The sequence below is a fragment of the Rhinoraja longicauda genome, chromosome 16 (assembly GCF_053455715.1).
Source record: "Rhinoraja longicauda isolate Sanriku21f chromosome 16, sRhiLon1.1, whole genome shotgun sequence".
Lineage (NCBI taxonomy): Eukaryota > Metazoa > Chordata > Chondrichthyes > Rajiformes > Arhynchobatidae > Rhinoraja > Rhinoraja longicauda.
In genome coordinates this window covers 22,031,718-22,051,562 of record NC_135968.1, presented here as the reverse complement: position 1 = coordinate 22,051,562, position 19,845 = coordinate 22,031,718, and the positions used below count along the sequence as shown (strand labels likewise).

General features: G+C 43.8%; 2 protein-coding genes across 7 annotated transcripts in view; one reads left to right on the top strand and one right to left on the bottom strand.

Annotated features, from left to right (window-relative positions):
* The window catches only part of xpnpep1 (X-prolyl aminopeptidase (aminopeptidase P) 1, soluble), a 65,832-nt gene extending 63,920 nt beyond the window's left edge, over positions 1–1,912 (top strand). For all 3 annotated transcript variants that reach the window (XM_078412820.1, XM_078412818.1, XM_078412821.1), the window contains one exon: positions 906–1,912. In XM_078412820.1, coding sequence (XP_078268946.1) covers positions 906–1,025 — 120 coding nt within the window. In that variant the 3' untranslated portion in view covers positions 1,026–1,912. The remainder of the gene's footprint in view (positions 1–905) is intronic.
* Positions 1,913–5,785: 3,873 nt separating this feature from the next.
* On the bottom strand, positions 5,786–15,733 carry LOC144600925 (uncharacterized). Of its 4 annotated transcripts, none has more exons than XR_013548199.1 (3): positions 15,635–15,705; positions 15,442–15,538; positions 5,786–6,373 (listed from the first exon to the last, which is right to left on the bottom strand). XR_013548199.1 is itself a non-coding variant. In XM_078412815.1 (3 exons), exons 1-3 carry the CDS (start codon positions 15,725–15,727, stop codon positions 6,172–6,174), a joined length of 384 nt encoding a protein of 127 aa, XP_078268941.1. In that variant the 5' UTR covers positions 15,728–15,733; the 3' UTR covers positions 5,786–6,171. The 4 variants fall into 4 exon arrangements, 3 of the variants coding, with proteins under 3 accessions (XP_078268941.1, XP_078268942.1, XP_078268943.1); XM_078412815.1 differs by having other exon boundaries at positions 15,643–15,733; XM_078412816.1 differs by lacking the exon at positions 5,786–6,373 and adding an exon at positions 11,184–11,833 and having other exon boundaries at positions 15,643–15,733.
* Positions 15,734–19,845: the final 4,112 nt, after the last annotated feature.

The window sequence follows — 19,845 nt, the reverse complement described above, 5'->3', positions numbered from 1 at the left end:
TCTGAAACAGGGTCCCGACCTAAAACGTCACCTATCCATGTTCTCCAGTGATTCTGCTGGACCCGCTGAGTTACTCTCGCACTTTGTGTTCTTTTGTGTAAACTAGCGCCTGCAGTTCATTGTTTCTACACTGTATCGCTAGAACATTTCATTTAGTTTAGAGATGCTGCGTGAAAATAGGCCCTTCGGCCCAGCGAGTTGCTGACCACCAATCACCCATACGCTAGTTCTACCCCACACACTTGGGATAATTATACAGAAGCCAATCTTTAGAATGTGGGAGGAAACTGGAGCACCCGGAGAAAACCCACATTGTCACGGGGAGAACATACAAACTCCGTGCAGACAGCACCCGTAGTCAGGATCAAACCCGGGTCCCTGGCGCTGTAAGGCAGCAACTCTACCACTATGCAACTGTGCCATCCCTATTTGTTACTTAGAGAACTGATGTATTGAACAATTTATTGTAGATTGGGTTTAAATGAATAAAGTATGGGGGAACAGGGGCAGATGAAGCTTTGTGCTGTTATATTTTTCCTGAACAGAGTATAAAGTTTTGCCAGGTAAGTAATTGGATTAAAAATAATCTTTATTTCCCACAATGTATTTGAACAGGATGTGTGTGAGTTGACAATTGCAGACTCCTGACTCTGTGAGCAGTTATTTGACACAAAGGTAATTCTGTGGATGCATATGTAATTTAGAACAATTATAGATCCATCAGGCACCCATTGGAGTGTGGGAAACCCATCTGGCTTTAACGCTCGCAATCTCGAAAAATATCAGGTCTCACTCAGACACTTAGTTATTTGTCTCGAGATTCAGCTCCATTTGATCACTCAACAGCTTTGTTTATTGTGTGTAGTTTTACGATGAATAATGACCCCTGTATCAATGTCCTTCAGCGTGATTGGCTTAATCATTACCACCAGTTATGCAGAGAGGTGATTGGAGCGGAACTGAAGAAACAAGGAAAAATGGAAACATTACAGTGGCTCATGAAGGAGACCGAGCCAGTCAGCTGATGGGCAGAATGAAGTTTGCGAAACGAAACCTATTTGTTTATCATTCACACTCTTATAACCCACCGTAAACGTACTCAGCAGAGAATGCAACATGGAAGGTAGATACTAAATGCTGGAGTAACTCAGCGATCAGGAGGCATCTCTGGGGAAAAGGAATAGGTGACGCTTCTTCAGTCTGAATAAGGGTCTCGACCTAAAACGTCATCTATTCCTTCTCTCCAGAGATGCTGCCTGACCCGCTGAGTTACTCTGGCATTTTGTGTCTCTCTTCAGTGTAAACCAGCGTCTGCAGTTCCTTCCTATACAGAGAACCCAACATATGTCATATACTCTCAGAAACTAAGATGACGCCTCCTTCGAAGTTGTGATGTGATTCTTACAAAAATAAAATATTTCGTGCTTCTAAGTTTTCGGCAACTCCACTTTCTTTTGAATTGGATTTCAAAACAAAATCTTGTATCGCCTTGCATGAAATCTTTGAACTATATCAGTTTTAAAGAGATGTTTTGGTCATTAGTTTTAATTGTGTTTGTCCGAAAAGTGAAGAAGAAATCCAAGTAGTTTGAGTGACTGAGGTACGGTTCAAGTCTGAGATCACTGTGAATAGCTTTATTACTTGAGATGAGACGTGAATTTGTAGAAGAGCTGATGGATCTATCCATCCTGTCCTCCCCGTCGTGTTCACCATCCCCCTTTAGATCGCTCATTTGCATTTGTACATGCATCAGAATTGAATTGAATACATTTTATTAGCCAAGTAAGTATACGTACATGGAATTTGCCTTGGTGCTTTGCTCGCAAGTAACAACACGATATACAGTAGACATGTAAAAATAAATCATTATAATTTATAAATGTGAAGAATTAAATAAAATACCAGAGCAAAAGGAGGCTACAGACTTTTGGTTGTTGAGTAGAGCTACTGCTCGTGGGAAAAAAAGGTGTTTTTATGTCTGGCTGTGGCTGCTTTGACAGTCCGGAGTCGCCTTCCAGAGGGAAGTGCTTCAAAGAGTTTGTGGCCAGGGTGAGAGGGGTCAGAGATGATCTTGCCCGCTCATTTCCTGGCCCTTGCAGTGTACAGTTTGTCGATAGGGGGAAGGTTGCAGCGAACAACCTTCTCGGCTGATCGAACGATGCGCTGCAGCCTCCGGATGTCGTGCTTGGTGGCTGAGCCAAACCAGACCATGATGGAGAAGGTGAGGACAGACTCTAATGTGGCAGTATAAAACTGGACCATCATTGCCTGTGGCAGATTACGTTTTCTCAGCTGCCGCAGGAAGTGCATCCTCTGTTGGGGCTTTGTTACTGTGGAGTCGATGGTGGCCCCCCATTTAAGGTTCCTGGAGATGATGGTTCCAAGGAACTTAAATTACTCCTGATGTGACTGTGGTGTTGTTGATGGTGAGTGGAGGGGGAGCTCTCATAAAGTCTACAGTTAATTCCACCGCCTTAAGAGCATTGAGCTCCAGCTTGTTGTGATGGCACCAGGAGTCCAGCTGTGTCACTTCCTGTCTGTAGGCAGATTCTTCCCCATCCTGGATCAGTCCAGTCAGGGTTGTATCTTCTGCAAACTTGAGAAGCTTGACAGAGGAGTCTGTGGAGGTGTAGAGAGAGTAAAGGAGAGGGGAGAGTACGCAGCCTTGCGGTGGTGCTCCTATGCTGAGTTTATTTATTAGAATATAGAACAGTACAGCACAGGAACAGGTTTTTCGGCCCACAATGTCTGTTCCGAACAGCATGCCAAATTAAACTAATCTCCACTGCTTGCACATGATCCATATCTCTACATTCCTTGCATATCCATATGCTTTATCCACAAGTCTCTTAAATGCCATTATCATATCTACCTCCCTACCACCATGGCAGCATGCTCCAGGCCAGTGCTTAAACTGGTGAATGGTTCACCCAAGGGTGAATGAAACTAGAGGGTGCATGAAGGGTGAGTGACTTAATATATATAAAATTATACACAAGGGAGCATAAGATGAAAATTACCAAAAAAAACATAAGAAAATTTAGTCGAGGGTGAATGAAATTTTGTGATAAAGACTCATGGGTGAATGAGTTTAAGAAGCACTGTTCCAGGCAACCACAGCACTCTATTTCAAGAAACTATCCCCACATATCTCTTTTAAACACTCCCCTCAGTTTTAACCCCCACAATTCCATGTTACCCCACGTTTGCATCTACTCCCTACACACTTGTGGAAATTTCAGAGTCCAATTAACCTATCAACCTGTGTCTTTTGGAATGTGGGGGAATGAGGAAACCCCTCGCAGATCACAGGGAGAAGGTACACACAGACAGCACCGAAAATCACGATCGAACCCGTGTCTCTGGTGCCTGCAGGATCAAACCCTGGTCTCTGGACCAGGGTTTGATCTTGACGAAAAGAAAAAAACCCAGATTCTGGAGATAGTCACAAAGTCACTCAGCAGGTCGAGCAGCTTCACTGGAGAAAAAGGTGATGTTTCGGGGCGGGACCCTTCTTCAGACTGAAAGTAGAGGGGAGAGAACTGGAGGTAAGGAATGGCCAGAACAAAGCGGGGCTGGATCTCAGGGGGAGCGGTGAGAGAGTGCCTCACCAGATTCTGGTAACTGCTGGGCATTCCCCAAAAGACTGCCACATTAGTCATCACCAGGCTCTTTCTCAAACACCTCCAAGTGCCTAAATAGCTGCCTCATTTGCTTCTATTCATTTAGAGGCACAACTGGCATGATCGTTCCAGCACATCAGTTCCAAGGAAAATGTAAGGAGTAGCATCAACCACTGCAAGGCTTTTTTTAAATCTCAGAAAATGCTTCAATTGAAATAGAGTGTGGAGCATCCTTCTCAAAGTTGCCTTCCTGCAGAAATTTGTTTCCATTTTATGCTTGATATGCAAACCATGATCTTAATTTAGTTTAGAGACACAGCGTGGAAACAGGCTCTTCGGCCCACGAAGTCTGTGTCGACCAGCGATTCCCCGTACACTAACATCATCTTATACACTAGGGACAATTTACAATTTTTACCAAGGCCAATTAACCTACAAACCTGTACATCTTTGGAGTATGGGAGGAAACTGGAGCACCCGGAGAAAACCCACGTGGTCACAGGAAGAACGTGCAAACTCCGTACAGGCAGCACCCGCATTCAGGATCAAACTCTGGTGTCTGGCACTGTAAGCAGCAGGTCTACTGATGCACCACTGGGGCTTCTATGGGTCCACAACAGACCCAATCTCAGTTCAGACAGATGTCAAGAAAGGCTATATCTTCTTCCCAACAATTTTCTCAAACTATCTTCTTGGAGTGTTGCATTCCACTTCCACCAAACTGTCCAATGGAGTGGAGCTATTCTACAGGGTAAATGAGAAACTGTTCAACCTACGTTTTCTCCACTCAAGGACCAAGGTCATTCCAAGCTCCATCATCGATCTGCAACATGAAGACAACATTTGTGCATGCAGGCATTTGACGTCTAGGTCAGTGTGAAGGCAGGATTTCAACTCCATAAGGCAGGGGTGTGTGGTGAGTGCTTGTACCTATCCTGCTATGGATAACATCGGGAACAAGTAGATTGGTGAGAACCAGGTCATGAAGGTTTAAGGTCCTGTCTTTGCATTTCAGAACCTGACTTGCAATGGTGCTATCAATCCAGACGGTCACGGTGGCACAACGGTAGAGTCGCTGCCTTACAGCGAATGCAGCGCCAGAGATCCGGGTTTGATCCCGACCTCGGGCTCTGTACGGAGTTTGTACGTTCTCCCCGTGACCTGCGTGGGTTTTCTCCGAGATCTTCGGTTTCCTCCCACACTCCAAAGACGTACAGGTTTGTAAGTTAGTTGGCTTGGTAAATGTAAAAATTGTCCCTGTGGGGATCGCAGGGCGGCGCGGACCCGGTGGGCCGAAGGGCCTGTTTCCGTGCTGTATCTCTAAACTAAACTAAATCCAATTTTGCAGAGACATTGTAAAGTGCTTTACCTTAAACACACGCTGTGCTCTTCCTACTTTAAGTTATGGAGAATGCAGAAAAGATTCACAAAGACGATACCAGGACTGGATGGCTTGAGTTATGAGGATAGGATTGGACTTTCTTCACTCAAAATATTTCACAGGAGGGTGGTGTGTATATGGAATGGTATGGGAAGATGGGTACAATGTCTCACAGACTTTTGGATAGGTAAATGTTTTGGACAGATCAAACTTGGGCAATTGGGACTAGCTCAGGCAGGCAATTTGGTCAACATGGCTGAGTTGGGTTGAAGGGCCGGTTTCTGTGTTACATAACTATGACCAAGTCCATATTCTAAGTTTTAGGCCAAAGTAAAAGGGCAGTGCTCCTCCATCTCTTTTAGACTTTAGAGATACAGTGTGGAAACAGGCCCTTTGTCCCACCGAGTCCCTGCCGACAAGGGATCCCCACACACGAGCACTATCCTAGACACTGGGGACAATTAAAATGTTTTTTTAACCAAAGCCATTTAACCTACAAACCTGCGCGTTTTTGAAGTGTGGGAGGAAACTGGAGCACCCGGACAAAACCCTCGTGGTCACAGGTAGAATGTACAAACTACATACAGACAGCACCCGTAGTCAGGATCGAACCCGGGTCTCTGGCGCTGTAAGACAGCAACTCTACCGCAGCGCCGCAGCGCCACCGCGCCACCGCGCCGCCCCTCATAACACCTGCCTCTCTGCTTTGGCATTAACAATAAAAACCAATATAATCTAGATGTAGTTCAAATTAATGGATTCCAGAGATAGAATGTCATAAACTATATTTTATTTTTGCCAATCTTTGCTAATGGATACATATTTGTAAATACTTTCAAAATTGAAATTGAGTTTATTTTAGTTTAGTTTAAAGATGCAACATGGCCCACCAAGTCCACTCTGGCCATCGATCACGCGTTGACACTAGCTCTATGTTATCCCACTTTCTCATCCACTCCCTATACATTAGGCACATTTACACAGGCCAAATACCTTAAAACCCCCACACAGCTTTGGGATGCGGGAGCAAACCGGGCGGGGCACCCGGAGGAAGCCCACAGTGAGAACGTGGAAACTCCACTCGGACAGCAGCCGAGGTCAGGACGAACCCTGGGTCTCTGGAGCTGTGAGGCAGCAGCTCTACCAGCTGCGCCACTGTGTCACCCTTCATAAGTTAATGATACACTCCTCTGATGAAGTCATTGGATTTCGATAAATAAAGAATATGTTTATATCGTGATGCCTTTTGCGTTTGTTCATGAAAAGGGATGATTTGCAGCAACTCTGGGTTCTTTTCTTACTCTTCATATTTACAGCGTCGGCCTTGTTTCCGATAGTGTTCTCGTACAGTCTGGCTTGCTGAAGTTGTCTGCCAAGTAGAAATGAAAATATAGGCACATCAGAGTATTTTTTCCATAATTCTGGTTTCTATTTTATTAATACGAGTAAAACTCCATTGTTAATTCACCAAAGCCACTTTAAACAAATCCACTTTTAGCTTTTATTTTTGGAAGCTAAATTGAACTAAGATTCCAGTGCAACTTTCTCAAGTGCCACTTATTCAACATTTTCTGAACCTCTCCCTTTGGACCTTGCCTCGACCACCCCTGGCGGGGGGGAGGGTCTGCAATGGGGGTCCTGGCAGGGAGACTGCCGAGAACGAACCGGGGACCTGGCAGGGAGAAGGGGATGGGGCTGCTGCCATGTGCGGTGGCATGCAGTAGACAGGGCTGTTCGGTGAACTTTTGCAACTTTGTCAGCGTCTGAACGTGGCGACACTTGTGTACTGCCTAGGCAAGGTCTGCTGTATATTTTTTACCGGGTTGTATGTAAAACAAAGCATTTCACTGTATCTAGGTACATGTGACAATAAAGTATCACCATTATTGTTCCTGCATGCAAATATAAACAGTCTATTCAGTTGGGGTGAATAACCTCCTTATTAGTTACGATGTGACTTGAATTGTTTGTATAAGACACGAGAAACTGCGGGTGCTGGAATCTTGAGTGAAATGCAAAGTACTAGAGTAACTTTGTGGGTCAGGCAGCATCTGTGGAAGGAATGGTTCCCAACACAGATGCTGCCTGACCTGCTGAGTTACTCCAGCACTGCATTTTTGTTTGCATCTGTCATTTGTTGCATCTTGGTTTTGGAGATTTACTTATTATTATATAACTCCAAGAAATCTAGCTACTCTTTAGTCCCTGGAAAGTCTGCTCCTGTTTTGATCTCCTCGTGCCCATGGATTGCCGACTGAGGCAACTTCCAACTTCATGGACAATAGATGCATAGCCTCAAGCCTTAGCAATTTGGCCCAAAGCAATGGGCTTACCCTTAACTCAATGATTTATTTGTATTTGAAATTTATAACATTGGCACTTTGGGGGAAAAGCCCTTCTATTATCTTCTCTTAGTGGTGGGTGAATATTTAACCATGAGTTGTCTGCAAATGAGAAGGTTCACAAGCCTCACCGAACTGGTCATTCTTAAAGTATTGCCCTGGAAATAGAGGCCAAGCTACATGTCCCCAGGTGGAATTATAGTTGTTGTACCCAGACGCGTGTGCTGCCCAATCTGAAAGACCGGCTGGCAAAATGGAGCAGGAATTTTGAGTGACTTTCCTTACTCTGCAAATCTTTCCCCTCCATCATCTCAGGTCTGGAATATTGATTCATTACTGACAAAGGATCTTGGATCTGAAACGGTATCTCTATCGCTCTTGCTGCACATGCTGCCTGGCCTGTTGTGTTTCCAATATTTTTGTTTTATGTTTCAGATTGACCACGAATGCTGTCTGTACGAAGTTCATACACTTTCCCTATGACCATGTAGGTTTTTTCCGGGTGCTCCGGTTTCCACCCACACTGTAAAGACATGCAGGTTTGTATATACATTGTCCCTAGTGTTAGTGTACGGGTGATCGCTGGTCGTCGCGGAGTCAGTGGGCCGAAGAGCCCGTTTCCATGCTGTATCTCTAAATTAAACTAAACGTAGCAACAGTTTAAAAAAAATCGTATTGATACCATTGAGTGGAGTCTGAACTGCTATAATGGCTTTAGACTGTGGACTTTGGAGATACAGCGCGGAAACAGGCTCTTCCGGCCCACTGAGCCCACATCGACCAGCAATCACCCCTTATACTAACACTATCCCGCACACTAGGTACAATTTACAGAAATAGCCAATTAACCTACAAACCTGTACGTGTTTGAAGTGTGTGGGGAAACCGGAGCACCCGTGCAGTCACAGGGCGAACCCACGCAGTCACAGGGAGAACTTACAAACTCCGTACAGACAGCACCCACAGTCACGATCAAACATGGGTCACTGGCGCTGTACGGCAGCAATTCTACTGCTGCGCCACCGTGCCTTCCCAGTTTAATCGATGATTGAACTGAACTCACTCAACACTAACCAGTATTTGAGGGTGAAACCTTCAATATCATATCAATTGCTTCAAGTAGTGGACCTGGAACCACGAAGAGTGTTTAATTGTCATATGTACTGAAACAGAACAATGAAATTATTACTTATAGCAGCATAGGAGGTAGATAAAGCATGGTACTCATTGGATAACATAATACCACAAACAAAAAAACAGTTCAGTTAAATATATAGTGCAAAACTAAAATGTGTTCTGTTCTGCTGCACATTTTAGAACAAAGAACAGTGCAGCACACGAACAGTCCCGACGGCCCACAATATTTGTGCCAAACATGATACCAAGATAAACTAAACATATCTGTCTCCATATGATCCATATCTCTCTATTCTGTGCATATCCACTTGGCTATCTAAAATGCCTCTTAAAACACCACTATCGTATCTGCCTCCACCACTACCCCTGGCAGCACGTTCCAGGCACTCACTTCTCTGTGTGTGAAAATAAAACTTGCCCCGCCTATCATCTTAAAACTTTGCCCCTCTCACCTTCATGCCATGCCCACTAGTCTTTGACATTTTGCAAGAATTTCATGCCTGAACCTCTTCAAATGTCTCTTTTTGTTCTCATCGGCGTATCACTCCTGATGTAGCGCCACTGCTTTTGGCACTTGTGACTGATGAAGTGTTGATTTACAGGATAAACTGAGCATACAGGCATTAATCACCACTGCTTCCATCTAATATTACACATACTGTTGCTACAGTTTTAACACAAGTTGTAAATTAGTAAATGTTCTGTCACGGCAGCCCGTGTAGTTGTCTGTCTGAGTGATTATGAAGTGTGAGTGATTGTAGCACCAGTGATATAGTGCTATTTAAAATGTATTCCAGTTCAGTATACATAGAAACATAGAAAATAGGAGCAGGAGTAGGCCATTCGGCCCTTCGAGCCATATTCAACATGAATCATATTCAATATGATTATGGCTGATCATCCAAAATCAGTACCCCGCTCCTGCTTTCTCCCCATATCCCTTGATTCCATTAGCCCAAAGAGCTATATCTAACTCTCTCTTGAATCCAACAATATGTTTTCTTTTTTGGGGATTAGACAAAATGAAGATCAGGGTTTATTCAGAATTATCAAGGGAATATTCAGTGTAATTTTATTTCTCAAAAATCTTTTTTAAAAATAAATTATTGAACTTTGGATGTGTTATGAATACTGTGTTATGCTGCAGCAAGCGAGGATATAATTGTAGACACAAAATGCTGGAATAACTCAGCGGGTCAGGCAGCATCTTGGGAGAGGAGAATTTAATTGCCCTGTTTTTCGGTACATATGGTAAACCATCATTTTAGCAAACCCCGTTATAATGGATTTCAGATGTAGCAGACTGACCTACTGAAGGTTTGCTGTGCCTGCTGCCCCCACGCCGCCCCCAGCTCGCGCCGCTTCCAAGCCACACCTGCCACAGCCACTGCCGACCCCCTACCTGCAGTCTTGTTCGGCACAGGCATTGTGGGCTGAAAGGCCTGTTCCTGTGCTGTTCTATGTTCCATCTCCTATTTAAAGTATTGTTCCATCCTCTGACTTATTAGCTTTTTGCGGTAAACATTTCACATTCTGGTAGTTATTCATGTGGAAATAATTCTGCTAATTTTCTCTTTCATTTTATTCCTCTGTCAATTTGCCACAGGGTGGAGGCATTCTTTTGCCAGTCACCTCGCAAAATCTTCCATCCATTTGAAAACCACTTCTCCTTTTCACAAGTAATCTTCTCACCCTTCCAAGTTCAATAACTTTGAGTCTGAATCATTGGTTGTGAGGCTCTAAGATATAATCTACACTAAGAACAAAAATTCAATTGCTAACTGGTAACATTTTATATCTGATTGTCGTGAAAGAAAAATTCTTCCAAGCCTTTTTTTCTCAATCAGTGTTTCCTTTGAAAAATACAAAGCAAGCTACATGTTTCAATTTATTATGGGAAATTATCAAAAAGATTTTAAACAAATGCCATTTTTAATTGATACCCAACATTAATTCCACTAAGATAGAACAGCACGATGTAATTGATGACTTAAATTGTACTTCCATTTAAATGTCTCAAAGAATTTCACAAACACTTAGAACTCTGTTTGAATTTAGCAGACATTTGTTACCAGCAACATAGACTCATACAGCATAGAAACAGGCCCTTCGGCCCAACTCGTCCACACTGACCAAAATTCCCATCTACGCTAGTCCTGTTTGCCCGCATTTAATCCATATTCCCTCTAAACCATTCCTATCCATGTACCTGTCCATGTTACCCCACTTTCATTATCCACACTCTACACACTAAGGGTAATTTTACACAGCACAATTTAACCTACAAACCTGCACATCTTTGGGATGTACAAGGAAACCGGGCCACCTGGAGGAAACCCACGCGGTCACAGGGAGAATGTGCAAACTCCACACAGACAGCATCCGAGGTCAGGATCAAACCCAGGAGTCTGGATTTGTGAGGCAGCGTGCCGCCCTAGCTTAGTTATTTCTCTACCTCAGGAATAACGTTTTTAGTTCCTTTACTTTCCCAACTCCTGCCCTTAAAAAAAGTCAGGAAAGGTGTTGAAATATGGAATTAATGGTTTGCTAAGACTACTGCATTACAAATGGGGGAATGGTCTGACTATTCCCAATGGAAATGCAATCGCACGGTCTGTTGTCAAGACAGTTTTAAAAAAAGAAGGAATTTCATAACCACAATGAGCCATTGATGTTCAGATGCATAATAATCAGCTGCTTCTCAGTGGGTGATTTTGAGTTAAAGTTTGTGCATTCAAGTTGCACTCGAAAGACTTGACACAATATTTAGGCTACCGCTCCCGATCAGTGTGGAAGGAGGTTACCGGCAAAGATTCCATTCGGAGGTGATGAAAAGACACTGTGGTTTTAATTTGAAAAGCAGCAGAGGAATTCTCTCCATTGTCCCGGCCAATTCCTGAACTGTTATCACTAACAAAGATTACTGTTCAATATCATTTGCTGTTTATTGAACTTGAACTATTTACTGGCATTCAAGATTCAAGAGATTCAAGATAGCTTTATTTGTCATCCAAATTGGACGAAATTCAGTCACCCACAGTCCAACAATAAAAGCATTAAATAGGCATTAAAATTACACAACCCCAAAAACACACAAAAAAAGAAACATCCATCAAAGAAACATCCATCACAGTGAGTCTCCTCCAGACCTCTCCTCACGGTGATGGAAGGCCACAATGTCTTTCCCTTCTCCTGCCGTCTTCTCCCGCAGTCAGGTTGTTGTGGTTGCAGGCCGCGCCGGACGGTCCGCAGCGGCCCGAGCCTAAGGCGAGTCGCAGCCGCTCCCGCAGCCTCCGAAGACGGCCGGCTCCGCCGATGATAAGTCCGATCCGGGGCGGGCGAACACACTGCTAACATGACAACTGTCTTTGGTTGCACTAATGACTTTAGATTTTGCACTAGTATTACTGTCCTTCACTTATTGAATTTAAACAAAAATGTGTATATTATCTGTATATTATTGTACAGTAAACCCTCATTATAATGAACCTTTGAGGGGTGGGAGAATGCTGTCCACTCTTGCTAATTGTCCACTATGACCCAGTAAAGGTTTACCAAGTAATGGAGTTTCATTGAGTAGTAGAAACAAAGAAGTGCAGATGTTGGTTAAATACAAAAGGACACAAAGTGCTGGAGTAACTCAGGGGGTCAGACAGCATCTCTGGGGAACATGGATAGGTGACATTTCAGTTCGGGACCCTTCTTTAGGCTCTCGGTCTGGAACTGGGCCTGGAATCCAGGTGAGTTGATGGACCGGGCCTGCTGGCGTCCGGGGGAGAGGCGGGGATCAGCGGAGCCATTGGTCGTGGCCCGCGGGGCTGGCGGCCGGAGAGCAGGGAAGGGTCGGTGGCAGCGGCAGGAGTGGCCTGGAGGCGGCCGTGGAGCCTGCGTGGGCCAACGGTGCTGGCAATAGGTCTGGCTGGGAAACGGCCAGGGGTGACGTCGGCAACCTGGCCTTGGAAGGTCGGTAGGTTGGTCTGCTAACACCTAGATCCATTATAAAGAGATCGGCAACAATGAGGGTTTACTGTATTGTGAAGTCAGAGGGTAGTTAATCTGTGGAACTCATTGCCACACAGGGCTGTGGAGGCCAAGTCAGTGGATAATTTTAAGGCAGAGATAGACAATTTCTTGATTAGAACGGGTGTCAAGGGTAATGGGGAGGGCAGGAAAATGGGATTAGGAGGCAGAGATCAGCCACGATTGAATGGCAGGGTAGACTCAATGGGCCAAATGGCCCAATTCTACTCTTATAACTTGTGAACGTGTTTATTGGACTGTTAAGCTGCTACAAGTAAGAATTTCATCGTTCTGTTGTCAGTACATATGACACTTAAACACTTGACCCTTGAATTTTTAAAGCTTGCCATCGGCTGTAAAGCCCTTTGGGATATCCTGTGTTGTGAATGCTGCTTTATAAAATGATAGAATCATGCAGCACAGAAGCGGGCACTTCAGCCCACTGAATCCATGCCGATCATCAGTCGCCTTTCTACACTAATCTCATTTATTCTCCCTATATTCCCTTCACCCCACCCATTTTGCCACCCATCTACACACTCGGGGCAAAATACAGTGGCCAATTAACCTTCCAATCTGAACAGTCTTGTGTATAAAATCATGAGAGGAATAGATAGGGTGGATCCATTGATTCTTTTACTGATGGGAGAATCAAAAACAAGAGGACATATGTTTAAGGTGAGAGGAACAAGATTTCATACAAACTGAGAGACAACGTTTTCATGAGTAGGTTGGCTGCTATGTGGAATGGGCTGTTAAGACAGGTACTATAACAGCCTTTAAAATATACTTGGGCAGGTACATGTATAGGTACGGTTTAGAGGGATATGGGGAAAATACGGGCAAATGGGACTAGCTCAGATGGGTCATCTTGGTTAGCATGGGCGAGTTGGGCCGAAGGGCCTGTTTCATGCTGTTGAAATCTATGTAGCAGGGGGAAAGCCAGATTGTCACAAACTCCACACAGGCCGCACCAGAGGAGATCGGGATCATTATCATATCATATCATATATATACAGCCGGAAACAGGCCTTTTCGGCCCTCCAAGTCCGTGCCGCCCAGCGATCCCCGTACATTAGCACTACCCTACACCCACTAGGGACAATTTTTACATTTACCCAGCCAATTAACCTACATACCTGTACGTCTTTGGAGTGTGGGAGGAAACCGAAGATCTCGGAGAAAACCCACGCAGGTCACGGGGAGAACGTACAAACTCCTTACAGTGCAGCATCCGTAGTCAGGATCGAACCTGAGTCTCCGGCGCTGCATTCGCTGTAAAGCAGCAACTCTACCGCTGCGCCACCGTGCCGCCCTTGATTCCATCATTAGGAAAAGTAGCAAATAGCATTTAATATCCTGTGTTCGGATTGAGAGATGGAATCTCTTGTCGCCAGAAGCGATGCTTCTCTCTCGCTCGCTCCAGTGCAAACTACGTAGTTCCAAGAAGAAGCCTAACTTACTGTTTTTTAAAAATGAAATTATTTGTCTTTAATCAAAATATAAAACATTAGAAACATTCGAACCAAACCATCAGAAAAATGCAGTCATGTGAGGGGAAAAGAGGTGATTAATTTAACTTGGCATCACGCTCAGTACGGCAATTGTGGGCCGATGGGCCTGTACCCGTGCTTCATTGTTTGATGTTCTATGTTCTAGGGACATGTTTGATCGAAGGACCCATTTAGAACATTGAACTTAAAACATAGAACTTGCAACATTGTCCAGTACAGAAGGTAAACATTGTCCAGTATGGGCCACAATGTCCATGATGCCAAGTTAAAATCATCTCCTCTGCCTGCATGTAATCCAGACCCTCTATTCCCTGTACATCCATGTGCCTATCCAAAAACCTCTTAAATGCCACTATCGTATCTGCCTCCAACCACCACCCCTGGCAGGGCATTCCAGGCAGCTACCACCCTCTGTGTAAAAACACATCTCCTTTAAACTTTGCCCCTTTCATCTGAAGAGACTAGTGCTCTCTAGTCTTTGACATTTCCAAAAACGTTCTGACTGTGCTCTGCCCGTGCCTCTCATAATTTTATATATATATCAGGTACCTTAACCTATGTCTGTGCTGTACAACCTGATGACTTTATAACAAATGGAGAATTTGTCTATGATATAAAATACAGAGTGCATTAACCAGTCTGAAGATGGGTCTCGACCCAAAATGTCAACCATCCTTTTTCTCCAGAGATGCTGCCTGACCTGCTGAGTTACTCCAGCACTTTGTGTCTATCTTTAACCTGATGGTTTCCAGTGAATGGTGCCTTCTGAGCCACTACAATCTTTCCCTTTAAAAGTCCGTGTGCTGTGCCTCTCATTTCTATTTTGGAACTTGTAGCAGCGATTGATGAAGAATGATGTAACAGCTTGTAAAGCGGTGCTTCACAATGCTCCTATTAGGAAATAATTTATTAAAATCGATCAGGAGAGAGGAGTATACTTTGAAGGCTGCCAACGAAAGTAATTCCGTGGAGGGTTAAAGTGCCCTGAAATAATGCTGTGATCTGAGCACTTAAAGCAGAATGTCGTGTAGGTTTTTGCCAATTAATTCCTGTCTTAAAAACTAAAGTCACCTCTTTGTGAATGAAATACTGCAAAAGCCACACAGCAAGTCCAGTGATTAAAAATGCCCCATTTATCAAACAAATTCTATTACATACTTACTGTGCAAAGAAAGGGAATTAAACCTATTCCTCCTCAGAAGATATTTCCTTTAAAATGTTCTTTGTAATAGCACTGTGTGAAACACTCCTGGTTAATGTATCAAAGTTTCTGTGGGACATCCTTCTAGTGAGCTGAATGGCGATCCCTGTTTATTTAACTATTCTGTGCTGCGCGATCAAATAAAATCTATTGGGACCAAATATGACATGATCTTGAAGTGATTTCAAAATGACCTTGAACTGGTTTCCCACGTAATATTTACCTTCTTCTCCTGATATAGGAGAGGCTGCAGATAATTCCAGACACGATCAGAATGCAAAATGCGATAGAGGCCATAACACAGTTCATAATTTTAAACTCTGAAAACAAAACAGAAAACGCAGACCTGTATTACTAATTGAGAAAAAAAAAATGAAACTCCGACAACCAACTTTGACTCGATTTGTAACGTTTACCTGCTTACCCAAAACAACAGGGTCCAGATTTCTACCACAGTCTGTTGCGTTGGTTACAAGTCCCACCGAAGTATCTGTTGTGTTCAAGCACATCCTGACGTCAATGTGAACCAAGTGAACTTGTACGCTGCCATTTCATTCGGGGAACCATGTGATTAAGCTGGACAAAGTCGGTTTCCATGCCAACCGCTACTTTCCCAACAACCACAAGGCTATTGAGCACAAGTACCAATTAAACTTCGAACTACAAACTGTCTTGGTTGCACTAGGGACTTTTGTTTTGCACTATTATTGTTTTTTAAAATCTGTGCTTATTTTTAATTTGTTCTATGATTATGTTATCTATTGAGCACTGCGTTTACAGACCTGTTATGCTGCTGTGAGTATAGTTTACTTTAGTTTATTATTGTCATGTGTATTGTGAGGTACAGTGAAAAGCTTTTTTGTTGCGTGCTATCCAGTCAGTGAAAAGACAATACATGATTACTATCAAGCCAACCGCAGTGTACAGATATAGGATAAAGGTATATCGTTTAGTGCAAGTTAAAATTCAGTAAAGTCCAATTGAAGATAGATCAAAGGACTCCAATGAGGTAGATGGGAGTACAGAGCCGCCTGTAAGAATTTCATTGTTAAAAAAAGACACATAGTGCTGGAGTAACTCAGCGGGTCAGGCAGCATCTCTGGAGAACATGGATAGGAGATGATTCAGGTCAGGAGCATCTCCTGAGATGCTGCCTGACTCTCTGAATTACTCCAACACTTTGTGTCTCTTTTTCTTTGTAAACTGGCATCTGCAGTTCCTTCTTTCTAAGAATTTCATTGCTCTGTTTCGTTACATAAGACAAATGAAACATTCTTCACTCCTCACTTCTTGAATTGTTACTTTCCTTCTGAGCCATTAGCTTAGTTTATTTGAAATAACCAACTTAGTGTCAGGATTAATATGGGTGTCAGGGAGAAGGATGGAAGGTTACAGGGAGAAGGATGGAAAATAGAGGTTGAGTGGGAAAGATGGCAGAGTAGACTTGATGGGCCCAATGGCCTAATCTAGTTTAATTTAGTTTAGTTTAGAGATACAGCACAGAAACAGGCCCTTCGGCCCACCGAGTCTGCGCCGACCAGTGATCCCCGCACACTAACACTACCCTAGTGATAAGCTACAATTTTACCAAGCCAATTAGCCTACATACGTGTACGTCTTTGGAATGTGGGAGGAAACTGGAGCTCCTGAAGGAAACCCTCGCAGGTCATGGGGAGAACGTACAAACTCCGTACAGACAGCAACTGTAAGGCAGCAACTCTACCGCTGCGGCACCATGTCTTATAAACTACACCAGGCTGTAGTTTTGTTTTAGATGTGCATGCTATAAAAAATAAAATGTTTTTGATTAATTCTTTCAAAGATCTGGGCAATTGAGCTGAAGAGAACGAGACAAAGAGTGCATTGTGTCTAACTCAGTGGCAGATTTGAGCTCTGGGGTCTTCAGCTCAACATTCTGTGAGAAAATGCCTGAACCATTATGCAAACTATATCCAAGAAAGAGAAACAGCCTGAGGGTGCATTACTCCCTCATTAAGCTGCAGTGATCAAACCTCCTTTCCTTGATTGAAGAATTTCACAGTGACTCAAAAAACCATACTTTTGTGCCTGTAATATCAGCCCAATCTTCCCAATTGAGAGACTTGGCCGGCATGCTCTGTTCTTGGAACTGATTCTGTATCTATTCATGGACGAGATATCCTCCAAGGGGGAAGTGAAGTTGGATCTGAACTTGTTACCATGCCAAGTCAGGCAAATGAGAAGATATTTTTTGTTTGTTTAAAGTAACTTCCCATTTCAGGCAACCCCCAGAAAAGGTAGTAGGAAGGAACAGCAGATGCTGGTTTACACCGAGATAGGCAGAAAATGCTGGAGAGAGGGGAAGAATCTGTCCCAAAACTGTCCCAGCGATGGAATAGGTGACCTTTTGAGTCGAGTCCCTTCTTCTGTCTGTCTCTACCCAACATGCAACGTATTCCTTTTCTCCAGAGATGCTACCTGAGCCACTGTAGTTACTCCAGTATTTTCTGTCTGAAGAAGGGTCTCGATCTGAAACATCACCAATTCCTTTCTTTCCAGAGATGCTGCCTGACCCGCTGAGTTAGTCCAGCTTTTTCTGTCTACCCCAGGAACAGTAATGTTTGAGTCTTTTTAAAAAAAGACACAAAGCGCTGCATTAACAGAGGGACAGGCAGAATCTCTGGAGATCATGGATGGGCAACATTTTGGTTCGGGAGCTTTCTGCAGACTGGAGTATACCTCTGGATTCTGGGGCAGTTTCTTCCCCTCTCTCCTTAAAGTGATAGCCCCTAGTGGTTGACTTTTCCACTCTGGGGAAAGAGGTTCTTACTGTGCCAGATAAACGCAGGTATTTTTGATTAGAGCAGATTGGCATCATCATTGCCATGTACGAGAAGGGTCGAAAGTAATCATTTCTGTGCTGTATGCTTCTTTAATTCTATGCGATGCAGGAAGGCACTGTATGGTTTAGCAAGGTGGGCAGGTTGAGTTCATCCGTTCAGAAAGCCTCTTTGGAGGGGCTGCACGGTGGCACAGCGATAGAGTTGCTGGGTTGAAACCCGGGTTCAATCCTGACTACGGGTGCTGTCTGTAAGGAGTTTGTACGTTCTCCCTGTCACCTCGTGGGTTTTCTCCGGGTGCTCCGGTTTCCTCCCACGCTCCAAAGACATAGAGGTTTGTAGGTTAATTGGCTTCAGTAAAAATTGTAAATTGTCCCTAGTGTGTAGGATAGAGCCAGTGAACAGGGTGATTGCTAGTCGGCGCGGACTCGGTGGGATGAAGGGCCTATTTCTGGCACTCTATCTCTAAAGTCTAAAGCGTCAGGACACATTCTGGGTTTCTCCTGCTGCTAAAGCTCACATTGTCTAATTAAAATAAAAATTATTCTGATTTACTTTATCGTACAGGAATGGTTGTCGGGTTTACTTCCGAAATTGACTTTTTAAAAAGGAAAGCCATTAACAGGGCACCTGGCTCCTTGATAGGTTTAGATTGTACATAAATTGTGACATCCACTAAGTTCTTGAAGGTAGACACAAAATGCTGGAGTTACTCAGCGGGACAGGCAGCATCTCTGGAGAGAAGGAATGGGTGACGTTTCGGGTCGAGACCCTTCTCCAGACTCGACCCAAAATGTCACCCATTCCTTCTCTCCAGAGGTGCTGCCTGTCCCGCTGAGGTATTCCAGCATTTCATGTCTACCTTCGATATAAAACTATCTGCAGTTCCTTCCTACACGAGTTCCTGAAATTGCATGGTCTGTGAGTCTCGTTCACTCTATTAAACTGTCAAAGGGGGAAAAAAATATGGAGGAGGCTTTAAATGTCTATATTGATCAGTAATTACAACCCATTTATATGAGCGAACAAACTAGGTAGATTGTATACATGAGGGTATTACCCTTCTTTCCTTGCTGTTGACAAAAGCAACTTTTAAAAAGTCAGACGGATATTTATGGAGTACATAAAGCACTAAGCTTGGTGAATAAATTAATCTGGTTTCAAATGTTAAAGTCACTTGAGTACATTAGCCATTAACTGTACACATCTTCATGCCTTACATTTCAGTGGTAGCGAATAACGACAAATTTCTCTGTACGAAAAAATAATGATGATGATGATGATGATACTTTATTGCCACATGTACCTATGTTACAAAGTACTGTGAAAATTTGCATACATCCAGTAAAATCATACGCTCGATAAGCACAATTATAGATAAGTACAAAAGTGCAACGATTGTAGTGTAATAGTAGACTTCACCAAGACTAAGTACACGTATCTAGTGCCCACAAAGTTTCAAAGTTCTTAAGAGTGCAGTTTAGTCTTGGCCTTAAAGGCCCGTTGTCCTGGCGACACCGATCCTCTCCTCCGTTTGCCGCCATCTTGAAAATGCTCTTTGCCCAGCGTCTGCCACGGTTGCAAACTTCCTCCACCCTCCTCCCCTACATCCAGTCTTCAGGGTCGAGCAGGAGATGAGTGTCGGACGACCCCAAGATGGGTTCCCGGTTGCACGGCGGGTGAGCCAGGCCTGCGGTCAAGGTATGGTCGAGGCTCGCTGGGAGCTTCTGTAATGTAAAGTAACGGAAACAGGCCCTTCAGCCCACTGAGTCTACTCTACAGTCAACTACACATTTACACTAATCCTA

What these genes read in the sequence shown, in the direction of transcription:
- LOC144600925 (XM_078412815.1), bottom strand. Translation starts at nt 15,727, where the DNA reads ATGTGCTTGAACACAACAGATACTTCGGTGGGACTTGTAACCAACGCA. An exon ending in TCTGGACCCTGTTGTTTTGG is followed by an intron (nt 15,539 to 15,642) that starts GTAAGCAGGTAA and finishes TTTTGTTTTCAG; the next exon opens with AGTTTAAAATTATGAACTGT. An exon ending in TCCTATATCAGGAGAAGAAG is followed by an intron (nt 6,374 to 15,441) that starts GTAAATATTACG and finishes TCTACTTGGCAG; the next exon opens with ACAACTTCAGCAAGCCAGAC.